The sequence below is a fragment of the Sceloporus occidentalis genome, unplaced genomic scaffold (assembly GCF_023333645.1).
Source record: "Sceloporus occidentalis isolate IW3139 unplaced genomic scaffold, rSceOcc1.0.p SCAF_2, whole genome shotgun sequence".
NCBI lineage: Eukaryota > Metazoa > Chordata > Lepidosauria > Squamata > Phrynosomatidae > Sceloporus > Sceloporus occidentalis.
The window spans coordinates 196157443-196170718 of NW_028316982.1; the positions used below are offsets into that span (position 1 = coordinate 196157443).

The window sequence follows — 13276 nt, forward strand, 5'->3', positions numbered from 1 at the left end:
GTTCTAATCCCATTCATTCCAGAGGCGAGACATCATTTGGACCTCACTTTAAGAAGAAAACTATCTCCTGATTATTCTCAGAAATATATTATTATTATTATTATTATTATTATTATTATTATTAACCTTTATTTATAAAGCGCTGTAAATTTACACAGCACTGTACATGCAATCTTTTAGTCAGACGGTTCCCTGCCCTCAGGCTTACAATCTAAAAAGACATGACACAAAAGGAGAAGGGAGTGGTGGTGGGGAATAGGATCATATATAATATAATGTATATAATATAACTATCGGCCCAAACAGACAGGCCAAAATAAAGCTGCTTCAAGTCACTTCGGAGGTATGCTATTTAAGACCCAAGACAGATGGGTGGGAAAGGGCATATCCGCACTGACTCTAGGGTTTAGGAGCGTGCAACAACCGCACGTTCTTGAATCCTAGTCTGTACGGATGCCGCCATCATGGCGGCATCCCATCCATATGGGGGCTGCCATGATGACACAAGCACAGTGCTGTGTCCACACATTGGAGTGTCATGCTTGCATCATTGATGCAACACAGTGTGCAGTGGCGCACTGATGGCAGCTCCCGCACATGCCAAAAAGAACCCACTTTTAGCAGGTTATTTTTGGTGAGGAGGGCGCCTGTGTGGTTTGGTTGCTGTGGGCTCCCTCTGGAGGGAAAACGAGTGGCTCTAGACCTCCCCTTTGGGGTGGTCTGTTGAGCCCCTAAATGATGCATGCATCCTAAGCGCTGGAAGCCACACCAAAGCCACACTCCATTTCTAAGGACTGGAGCACAGCTTTGGCACAGCTCCTGGACTCGTAAGATGCATGTGTCATTTAAACAGCATACCTCCAAAGGGACCCGAAGCAGCTTTATTTTGGCCTGTCTGTTTGGGCCTGAGTTTCCAAATACGGATCAAACTTATAGTTGAACCATACATTACTTAGCACTGATCATGGCTTTCTGAGTTCATCTGAATGCATAAAGTCCAAGGAGTAACTTAAGGGTTATAATGAAAACTAGAAATGAAAAGTAAATCCTTAGGAAATGGAACACACACAATATGAACTTAATTTATATCAGAGATGTTAGTCTATTTACTTGGATTTTTGTTTGTTTCTGTTGTCATAGCTTTCACTTAGCTTTGTGGCTATAACCATAAAATTCAAGTGCCAAACATTCAATTCACTCCACTGTCCTTTGGTTATTAATTCTATTTGTTATGTTGCATTAGAAACAACATAATGGTTCACACACACACACACACACACACACACACACACGATATTATTTTTAGTATTAATGACTGTATTTTTTATATAAAAACTATTTTGTTATTGTTCTAGGCATGTCAGCAGCTAAGCTGTTGTCTGAATCTGGACTGAGGACTGTTGTTTTAGAGGCACGTGACAGAGTTGGGGGACGGACTCACACAGTTAGGGTAAGCAGCACTGTTTTCACCCATCCTTTTATTTTGTATAGATGTTGTACTGCAAGGCATTCTGGAAGAGAGTGCTATACTGCTGCAAAAGTTTCTGTTTAATCCCATAGATCATGTAATAATATGGAAAACATAAAGTGCCACTGAGTTTGAATATATGAATTAGGCCTAATTCTGAGATAGCTTCCTTTGTTTTTATATATTTATGTACTTCATTTATATACTGCCTTTCTCCCAGGCTGGGACCCAAGGCAGCTTCCATAACAACAAGTAAAAAAACATTTACAAAAAGTTTTAATATCAATTCAAAAACACCACATTAAAACATTACAAAACTGATTAAAATCATATAAAAGTTAAAAATAGATAAAATATACATTTATATATACATCCCTGTTTAAGCATTAAACACTTGCTTAAATAAAAATGTTTTTGCCTGCTTAGCCTCCCATAGAAGGTGGGAGCAACCACCGAGAAGTCTCTGTCTCATGTCCTCACCAAGTGAGCCTGCAATGGTGGTGGGACCAAGAGAAATTCTTCCCCCTGATGATCTTAAAGCCCTGGCAAGTTCATATGGGGAGATACGGCCTTTCAAATAGTCTGGACCTAAGGCTTTATAAGTCATGACCAGCACTTTGAATTGTGCCCAGAAACAAACTGGTACCCTGTGTAGCTGTTTCAAAAAGGAGTTATATGCTCCCTGTAACAGTCAGTCTTCTGGCTTCCTCATTTTAAACCTGCTGTAACTTAATTACTTTCTAGATATTGGCCTACATTGCTTCTGCAATTTCTTCTCTCTTGACAGAGCAAGCAAGTGAAGTATGTAGACGTTGGTGGAGCCTACATAGGACCAACACAGAATCGAATTCTGCGACTAGCGAAAGAACTTGGCATAGAAACATACAAAGTCAATGTGGTTGAGCCGGCGATCCTGCACACAAATGTAAGAATTCAGAGCATTAGTAACAGAAAAAAGTATTTACTGATGGCACATGATGTGAAGGATATAGAACACAAGCAGAACTGTATTGTTCATTTATTGACAATTGAGTACAATTTATAGGATGGTAGCAATGCTAGTCTGTTGCAGCAAAAAGAATGAAGGCGTTCTTTTGACACCTTAAAGACTTACAAGTCTTATTTGGTGTAAGCTTTCATGTGTCTGAAGAAGTGGGTTCTAGTCCAATAACCTTTATATCATTAAAACAAATCTGGTTGGGTTTGGTTGTTTTAACCCTGTAAAATGTTTCTTGTATGTTTTATTCTTTTAAAAATGTATTTGCTATGATCATATGAATAATCAAGTACATCTGAGTGCAGAAAGTTTACTCAGGATTGAACAGAATCATGAAATTCTGTAAGTTTACAGAACATTTATTTATTAATTTACGGTATTTATACCCCACCCTTCAGCCCTAAAGGCTCTCAGAGTGGCTTACAATTATTATTATTTTTAATTAGACAGTTCCCTGCCAATGTCCAAGCAAGTACTCTGTCCTCAACACTGAGCTTTGTCAGCTTAATGGTGCTACATGTTGGTTTCAGAATTTTAAAAAAACAGGTATGCCTATTATTCAATGGAGGTGGTTTTGGAAGACTTGTTCCTTCATTCATTGGAATGAGTGTTAATTTGTGTCTAAACTGGTTTATCTGAGGATTTCATGTGCAGCCCAATATTTGATTTCAAATAACAGGTGTGCCTCAAATAGTTTTTATCCTATAGCAATCATAGATTTAAACAATTTCTTCTCCCCTGCATTTTCTGTTACACTACAGCAGTGAGCAGACTCCTGCAGACTCCTGTACAATAGAACAGGAGACTGAAGTGTTCCAACAAGGAACTATGCTTGAGCTGGTTTTTTTTTTTTTCATAATAACTTTAAGTGGCTGCTGCTCTGAGTTTCTGTTCCTTACACCATGTTCCTCAAAAGCTTATCTGCCTACCAAACTTTGAATGCTGCTATTATTCACAGATTGCTGCTAGTTATCACTGTGCAATCTGCTATGAACACAAAAGGCTTCAAGTTAGGTATTGGGGCACAGGGTTGGGAGCACTGCAATTCCTTCTTTTTTTTTGTTAATTGCCCTTGAATTGACACCCAACCATGGTGACCCTATGGCATTTTAAAGTAAATGTCTAAAAAGAGCTTTTAAAATGAGCACTAGCACATGTCTAGGCCAATAGCATATGCAAGTAAAAGCCTGTTGCCTGTCAAGCCAGCTTCATTGCATTCATACCGCCTCTTAAGTCCTTCAGCTCAATTCAACCAGTTCAAGTACAGGTTCACAGTTTTTCCTCAGAACATTTTACATTTTGAATACAAAGCATTCTAGATGCTGCATGATTTTGTTGAAGAGGAATTGCTGTCTTGAATGTTGAATGGTTCTTGTGTTTATATGGGAATGGATCTGTCTTTCCCAAAAGGCGTGTGTGGTGATTATGAACTAAGAAAGAGATGCAGACATAACAGGCTAGGTTGTGATAACTGAATAATATGCTTCCAGTCACACACAACCTTGTTCAGATCATTTCTGACTTATGGCAACCCTAAGGTTTTCTTAGCAAGATTTATTCAGAGAGGGATTGCCTTTTCCCTTCTCTGAGGGTAAGAAAGTCTGACTTGCCCAGTGGGTTTCCATGGCTGAGTGAGCATTTAAACCCTGCTCTCCAAAGTTGTAGCCCAACACTCAGATTGTAGCCAAGGGTCCGTAGGGGAATTTTATTATTGTTGTTATTAGTCTAAATATTGCAAGAGGGGGCTGGCTAGGAGAGCCCACCGAGATCGTCTCCCAATATGTATACGGAGTAGACCAGGGCCTCCTAATAACTGAAGCTGAGACAGATTGCAATAACTAGATGTCTAATTTATTGAAATAGGGGAAAAACACATGCGTAGCGCATACACTCACACACACACTCAGGACTCAGGAAAATTAGGGTTGGAAAATGGGAACAGATTTCAGGCATTACTAATGGAGATGCTTACCAAAATGTAGATTCCCTCCGGGAAGCGAATGGAGTAATGGACAGTGAGACAAGTCTGCTCCGCAACCTGGGTTTGAGCAGAAATGCCAGCTACCAAAACAGAGGTCTGACTGACATGGAGCAATTAGACCTTGTAAATGGCGCGCTGAGCAGCCAAAGTTGGGACCTTTTAAGGGCGAAATCTCGCCTGAGGGCAAAGAGTTTTGGTGATTGGAACAAAGGCGTTTAATTGCTTTCTTTCACCTGGATGTCTGGATCTGATAATATCTATGACTTAAGTTGTTCGGACAACAGACTTGAGGAGGGGGTGATAGCTTCAGAGAAGGCAAACATTTTACTCTTCCTGACTTAAGATAATCCCTTCATGCGACTTCCCAGACCTTCTAAGATGTTAATGTGGCTGCTCTCCTCAGGGGAGGTGCACATGTCCTCTCGCTTTGCCAGTAATGGTGGACAGGCTTGGAGTCTGGCCAGGGGTCATCCAAGGGTTATCCTTGATTCCAAAATTTATATAAAAACAGCATGGGTAACAAGATCACTACACCATGCTGGCTCTTTCTCTCTGGGTCAACCAACCAGAATACATTTTCCTCCTTAATGGATGTTTAGTGGCATAAATTCATCACAAATGGGAGAAGACAACATGTAAAATTATGTGTTTGAGGAACCCCTCTAAAGCTTTTTCATTTTTCTGCAAATCCCCCCCCCCCCATCCAATAAGATTAATAACTAAAACTGGCAGAAGAACCTTGACCTAAGGGCTTCATGACAGTGCTGCAAATTTCCTGTCTTCCTGTTACTTTGGGCACTAAGTGTTGGTTTAAGTGAAGTGTATTTTCCAAAAGTCCACCTGTAACTTATTTATTTATAATTTATTCTTCTAACTCATTTATTCAGTTACAGCATTATCTCAGCCTGCTTTTCTGGGCTTTTAAAGCTGGCAAACACTCCAGCGTCCTCATCCCATCTAGGAAAACACAGGATGTGATTTTAATTAGCAAAGTCTCACTCTGTCACCCTGTCCCCACCCAATTTATGTTTGCCAGCTCATTTCTTTTGAGGCATTGAGCAACAACAACTACTTGGCAGAGTAGATGGGAAAAGCCTCCCCATAATAAGCAAGCAGTTGTGTTTCCTTTGAAGATGTAGTGTCTTCAGTGTTGACTTTCATTCTCAGAGATCAAATTGATAAAGCCTGCAAATTGATAAAACCGCCAAATATCATTGCAGATTCAATGTTAAAAAAAATTAGGAACAGAATAAGTCACCAGTAAGACAGAATTCTTTTTTCTTTTCTTCTCTTACATTACTCAGAGGTTAGTAAAACCAGTTCTCAGCAATGATTAACTTTTTATCTCTGGGGCAGGTGAATGATGAACCTGATTGTTGTATGTTATACATTATCTGATTTCAAACTAGTGAATGTGCATATGGGTTGGGTTTTTTTGTGGGTTCATTTATTTATGCTAAGATGTCTGACTTGCTCTCCTCCTCCCATTACAGTTGGTCTGACTAGGTAACAAAATCCAAGCAGTAAATGATAACCATAATGATGTCATTAAAATCATGAAGTAAATAACACTGTAGTCAGCTAAAAGCAGCATAAAAATAACCCAAGGAACCAAGAAAAAGAGAACTCAAAATAGCAATCAAGTTAAAAATTTACTGGAAGAGAAATATTTTTAAAAACAGTGTGAAAATGTACAGAGGATAACAGAGCAAACTTTGTTTGATTGGCACCTGGAAATGTCACATTATCTGATCGCTAATCTAGGATCAAATTTGATGTTATGGGCAAGTGCACATTTCAACCACTTACCCCATTTTGAGTCCAACAGTTCTTGGGAGATGCATGACTCTGCAGTTAAACATGTAATGTAAGTTCTTAATTCCCAGTGACGAATCATAAAATAAAGCAGCCTAATTTGTAAGATATCAGTGATAAGAAAACTTTGTGCTAAGACAAAAAGTTGTCTTTTTCCATTAAAAGAAATACTAGTTCTAAAAACTTTCTAAACAAATAATCTTGTTCTGTGACATCTTGTTCACAGCAGATTCACTTACAGCCCTCTGCAATACATCAGAGTAATGGAAAGAACTAGGCAAAGCAAAGAGAAATTGAGATGTAGTGGTTTCTGCAACACCCCTTTTTATATTGACTTCAGCTTTCTCCTGGTTTCCCTGTTGACCAATGTGGAAATTGACATAGTAAACCATCCTGTGGTGAAAATTACTGATGTTTGAATTTATATTGGCTATACATCAAACATTATACCCACGTGTGTTGCATGTCTTTAATGTTGGCAGAACCACCATCTAGTCCTGATTAAACCTGGTTAAAAATAGCTGATACCAGGCCTTCCAGAACAGAAAATGGATTACCAAGTGTGTATAGCATGCTCTCTCCTAACATTAGAATGATATTTTCCAAACCTGGATCCCCAGATGATGTTGGATTTCAGTTCCCAGTATTCCCAACATTTTGTAATCCAGGATAGGGAGCAAGTGTATTAAGGTTAAGAAGAATGGTTCAAAAGCATGTTGTTACCTTGTTTCATCATAATATAAGCTTGTAGCTGGACTTGTTATTGTAATTTACACTTTTACGAAACACCTAAATATTCTAAATCTAAACCAATTACAGATCGAGGCTTGGAAATACTGACATTAGATATGATGTCTATATTTGTAGTCCAGATTCTAAATATTTTTTTCCATTATTGTATATAAAGATAGGCTCCAGCTCTAAGGCAATGCTACTCAAAAATGGTGGACTGGTGTATGTCCATTGACTGCCTGTCTGTGACAGGTTTCTGGGAAAGAAAGGAATGTAGCCAATGGTCACAAATATGTTGCTGGTTACCAGTATAATGGAAGGGGAGACCTAGTGGACCCCAACATCAGGTAGTTTAAGAAACTGATCAGAGAGACATTACAGAAAGAATAGGGAAGGAAGAGAGCTGGCATTACATCAACTGCTCTTTTGCCAGCCAAAAGCAGGACCAGTTTGCACTCCTCCTTGCCATGATGGACTTTGTGGGAGAAAGGAGGAGCAGCATCTCAGTGGCTTTAGTGAAGGGGTAGGCAAAATTCAAGCTGGGGGGTTCATATGGTCTCCGGGGCTGTTCTTCTGGACCCAAGAGGAAAAATCTTTTTTTTTTGCTTTGTTTTTGCATTTTCTGTCCTCAAATGCTCTTTCAGGAGCATGAGGGGCACTTTCACTTCATTTATGTCCCCCTCTGTGGCCATTTAGGGTCAGGAGAGGGGGACAAGAAGTGAACAGGACTGAACTTCTGCTCACTTCCTGCTGTTTCTTGGGCATAAAATGACCTGAGTCCCCCTAAAAATGGCAAATTGCTCCCCACATGCACTAGAGGGCATTTAAGAGCAGTTTGATTAATTTGTGGGAGGCCGTGGGAGAGGTGTAGCCTCTCCTAGGGTGCTAATGCTCACCCTGGCCTACCAGCTGGTTGCAGTCCATTGTGAGTCCTGAGTCCTAGGGTAACAGTGGCATTCATTTGAATTATGCTTGTTTTATGTTGCATAGCTGATATGCTGCCTTGGGATAAGAAAATAAGATGATGATGATGATGATGATGATGATGATGATGATGATATTGTACACAACTGAATCTTCTTGGAATAATCAGTATGTAATGTAACCTTTGCTCTATGATGTGTGTGCATGTGTAAGTACACACACACGCACGCACACACACACTCCGTGTATATTTTTCAAAGTAGCAAATTCCTTTCCTTGGTTTGTAACATAGTAGGGCAGTCCTGTGGAAAATTCACTTTAAAATCTTGTGAAAAATCATACTAGTTTTGCTTATTCCTACTTTTTTCAATGCATACTGTTTGTGGATTTGTTTCCAGATTTATTGAATGCTGCTGGCTCAGCTGCTATATTTGGATAGTAATCATTGCCTATGGAGACTTAGCACAAGTGCCAGGAAAACTACTGTTTTCTTATTTGTCTCTTTCAGGGGAAATCCTACCCACTCTATGGCTTCTTTCCTTCAACATGGAATCCTTTCACATATCTAGATTTCAACAATTTTTGGAGAACAATGGATGAACTGGGAAAAGAGGTTTGTTGGGAGCAGTGAAGGGATATCATGTACCTGAAAGAACCATTGAATAAAAATCTGCAGTATTTACAAATGTTTGCATGAATAAGTGTTAAAGCTCCATGTATGTAGCACTCACACTAAGAAATCCACAGAGGCGGAAAGTACTCTCTGGCAAAACATTGGATAACTACTGATCTTTCCCATTTTAAAGTGGAGCAAATCAGCACAGCAATGCTGTTGTTTGCACCAACAGCTCTTGAACCTGTTCAACTGATACGGAAAGATGTAACAAGCAAGGCCCTTGTCACCAGGGGAAATTGTCATGGATAGCTGCATGGTACACACTATTATATAGCCTGACATAAGTTATTTTACACTTATACAGGTAGTGAATTAGTTAGTTCATGCATCATTCACACATCATTTTTTTTATGGAACGATGCTAATAGCCTCACTCAAGAACTGCAGTTTTATTATTCACACTTTCAAATGCCATCAATCCGCATCTCTATGAGATTTTAGTGGGAGTTGATGGCTGAGGAAGGGAGGGGGATTCCTCATTGCCAGTCCTGGGCTTGTCCTACATAGTTTGTGTGTATGTGGGAGGGGAAACACACCGCTTTCCTCCCAGGGAGCCCCCGGAAGCCACCTATTGGAGCCAGTTGTACAGGGGAAGAGGGAGAGGAGGACCATTTCCTCATAAAGCTGGCCAGGCAGCACCTCGCCCCACCAACAAGTCAATGATGCTGATGTATTCAGAACCCATTCAAAGTATGCTGAGTTTAATCAAGGTCTGTTTGTGTCATTATCCACGCTGCCAACAAACCTGGGTTCATTTGCCCTGGGTTACATGGTTTTTCTGGTAGCTCCTCCCCAAACTGATTCTGATGCATTCAGGATCCATGTGAACAACAGGGGCTCAACCCAAATTCAACCTAGATTTTTTTCATTGTGTGAATAAGCCCTTAGAATAGCCAACATGGTAGCTAGGCCTCTTTGAACTATTCACTCTTTGAACTATTCATGGCATTCCCTTAGATAAAAAATTGAAATCACAGGCTTTTCTGTGAGCTGTTCTCCCACATGTTAGCCTAGTGTGAAAAGCAACATGTGAAGGGGAAACTAGTTATAGTTGCTCCACTAAAAACAAAGGTGTAGCTATGGATAGGGGAGAGGGCTTGGCCTCTAAATGTCCCATGCTGGGAGAAAAGTGAGGATGTAAGCAGAATAACATAAATAAATAAGAAACCATCTTCCATGAAATTTTCCAAATTTTGAGTATTGCAGAAGGTGAGAAACTGAAAAATTTTTATACCTAGAATTCTTCTATTTGCTATCTTCACATTCCTTTGGTAACATTACATGCCCTTTCTCTTCGGATGCCTAACTGAAATTGCTGAATGCTGGAAGATTTAAGTTACTACAATGTCAGAAATTTAGGGACTGGGGGCAAATTTCATAAAGGGAGGCAGAGTTCTTATTAAGAAGAACCATCATAGAATCATAGAATCGTAGAGTTGGAAGAGACCACAAGGGCCATCCAGTCCAACCCACTGCCATGCAAGAACTCTCAATCAAAGCATCCCTGACAGATGGCCATCCAGCCTCTGCTTAAAGACCTCCAAAGAAGGAGAATCCACCACACTCCGAGGGAGTGTGTTCATTCTTCCTCCATCCCAATAGCTACACCTCAGGTTATGGATTCTCAGAAGGTTGCACAGGTTTACTATAAAATACTCCTGCATAGAATGGATTTCTTTGTCAAACTTTTTGGGAACTAATTATGATGGCTTCCAGTGTGCTCCTCCATGGCAGAGTAGGAAATGGGCTTTTATATTTATTTTTTTACTTTATTTTATTTTATTTTATTTTATTACAAAGCACCCTCTGTAACTGTGGAATACCAATGAAACTATTTTTACACCAATGACTTTCTTTTATGTTGATGAACCTTGAATTTGGTGTGTTGTCCCAGAAATCAATAGACAAAATATTAAAATGTAACACATTGTTAAATATGTCTATAGATACCTGCTGACGCACCCTGGGATGCACCACATGCTGGAGAACTGGACAAAATGACAATGGAAGAGTTCATTAACAAACATTGCTGGACAAAGTAGGTGATTCAATTAATTTCAGATTTAACTTGAAAATGTCATAGAAACTACATACATCCAAAGTTTATCTATGTTCTTTTTTTCGCAAATAGAAAACAACAGAACAACCAATTCACATATATAGTAACCCTTTCCAAGTTATAGAGTAAATGACTGTGGGGAATAAAATGGGAGCAGGACATAAATAAACCTCATTGCCACAGTCTCTGTGTGTGCCAAGCCCACCTTTGGCCTTCAGCATGGAAAGTATAATCTTGAGGCCTAAATCTAATTATAGATTTCTCAGAAGATGCCAGCCACAGATGATGGCGAAATGTCAGAAATGAACTCTTCTAGAACATGGTCACATAGCCCAAAAAACCTACAAAAACCCCTAAATCTAATTGTTAGTCCATTTTAGATCAAACCCCTTGAATCAACTGCTGTATGAGAAATAAATTCTTATATAAATCCCAGTATGTCAATTGGATTTAAGCCTAAACACATTGAACAGAACAGACTTATAGTCCCTCTTCAGACATTTGTAGTAACAGAATGAAGAATAATAATGGAAAAAAGGTGGTGGTCCTATTCACTGGAATGCAGACATTGAGTTTGGGTTCCTAGATAAGCTCAGGTGAGAGCCTAAAAGCATTTGAAACTAGAAAGTAAAACAGAAAACTAGATCTAATACTTGTACACTTATAGTAATTCCTTACTTCTTGGCAGTCATCATAGGAAAATATAGTAAGGCCTAACAACATATTATGATGATATCTTTATTAGCCCAATCAAAAGAGATGAAATATATTATGCAACTTTCAGAGTTCAAAGGCATCTTCATCAGGCATGGAAGTTAAAGGTAATTTTAGCAGAAGAAATGTGACAGTGGCGGATCACAGAGCTACATTTTTCTTGACTTGGATGCTTTTAATATTTCTTTAGCAGCGAGTTAGTCGAATCCAGAAACCATAGCAAAATGAAGCAAATCTTTCCCATTCTGAGTCTTGTGCTTTTCTCTTGTACACAGAGCTGCCAAGGATTTTGCTACTCTCTTTGTGAATGTCAATATCACTTCTGAGACACACGAAGTCTCTGCTCTCTGGTTTCTGTGGTATGTGAAGCTATGTGGGGGAACTGTACGGATCTTTTCTGTCACAAATGGAGGGCAGGTATGTAAAACTGTACCTTCCTTTTGAGAGTTCTTAAAGAATGAATATAGTGTTATTTGTAATTCAGTAACAATATAAAGCCAATGAAGAACATTGTGGAAGACATATCCAGGAATAGCTGTGTTTGCCATACAGCAAAATACAATATCCAAAATCCACAAAACAATGATATCTTTACTGGGCCAGCCAATAATACACAAAATACGTCATGCAAGCTTTTGAAGCTTCACTGGCTTCTTCATCAGGCAAAAGTGTTGTAAAAAGAAGGGGAGAAATCATCAGTTTTCCCTCTTCACCTTTATGATTTTTAAAACTTTTGCCTGATGAAGAAGGCAATGAAGCTTGACAATCTTGCCTGATGTATTTTGTGTATTATTGGCTGGCCCAGTAAAGATATCACTGTTTTGGGGAACTGAGAAGACATCAGTCTGGTATGATAGTGCTGGATCAACTAACTAACTAGAAATGTAATGCCTCATTTAAAATTTCCTTTTGAAATTAGATTATTATTACTTTCCCTCTATTCCATTTATCCCATATTGCATTTAGTAAACTTTTACTTTGCTGTTGTGATAATGATTCTGTTTAGTTTCCCTAGCCAATTAAACTATACTTTAACATTATATATAACATGACCTATTTCCGAATATGCATACAACTGAAGGTCTTTCAATTGCACCAGATTTGAAATGTTATTTCTGATAAAAGAAAAGTAATGCTCAGAGAATTTTCCAGGAAATAAGTTATATAAAATACTAAGGCATTAATGTTTCCTATTTTGGAAGTGTTGTACTTTCTGTTTATTATTGGTTGTGAATTCTCATGTTGTCAGTAAGACAGGGCAAAAAAGAAAAAAAGGGAAAAAAAAAAGATTGCCTTTGATCACATTTTCCCTATTCTGTCCCCTGTTAGAGAAAAGTCAACTGCTTCCAGACAGATTTAATTCTGTAATGACAGAGCAAAGTTACTGGCTGGGGGATTTGGGGAATTACCATTCAGAAAAGTATTTTTTTCCCCATGTCCTGAAATTTACAAACTGCTCTTAAAAGGCCAAGCAGGATTTATTTTCCCAGTCAGAAATGAAAATAATGAAGATTGCCTACCTCTGCTTGCAGTGACCTAAGTCTCTCACACTAGTGCAGACCATGGACTTGAAACTCACTATGTTTTACTGTTGGAAATCATGACTGAGGAAATCATTAAGACATAGGATGCATCTATACTGTAGAAATAATGCAGAAATAATGGAATCCTGGGGTTTCTAGTTTTATAAGGTATGGATAAGATCATGAGAAGCTATGGAGTGCTCTTAAAGAAACAGGAGTTGATTATCCTGATGCGCAACCTATGTTCAAGTCAAGAGGCTGTCATAAGAACTGAGCCAATTGTCCTTTGGCCACATCATGAGAAGGCATGAATAATAGACAATAATGCTAAGAAAGGTAGAGGAGTGCAGAAAGAGAAGAAGAACACATGCCAAATGTATGGAGTTA

General features: G+C 38.9%; 1 protein-coding gene across 2 annotated transcripts in view; it reads left to right on the top strand.

Moving 5' to 3' along the window:
- The window catches only part of LOC149319518 (amine oxidase [flavin-containing] A-like), a 55884-nt gene that overhangs the window by 19523 nt on the left and 23085 nt on the right, over positions 1–13276 (top strand). For both annotated transcript variants that reach the window (XM_089511890.1, XM_089511888.1), the window contains exons 2-6: positions 1356–1450; positions 2256–2393; positions 8426–8530; positions 10540–10631; positions 11642–11783. In XM_089511890.1, coding sequence (XP_089368016.1) covers positions 1356–1450; positions 2256–2393; positions 8426–8530; positions 10540–10631; positions 11642–11783 — 572 coding nt within the window. The remainder of the gene's footprint in view (positions 1–1355; positions 1451–2255; positions 2394–8425; positions 8531–10539; positions 10632–11641; positions 11784–13276) is intronic.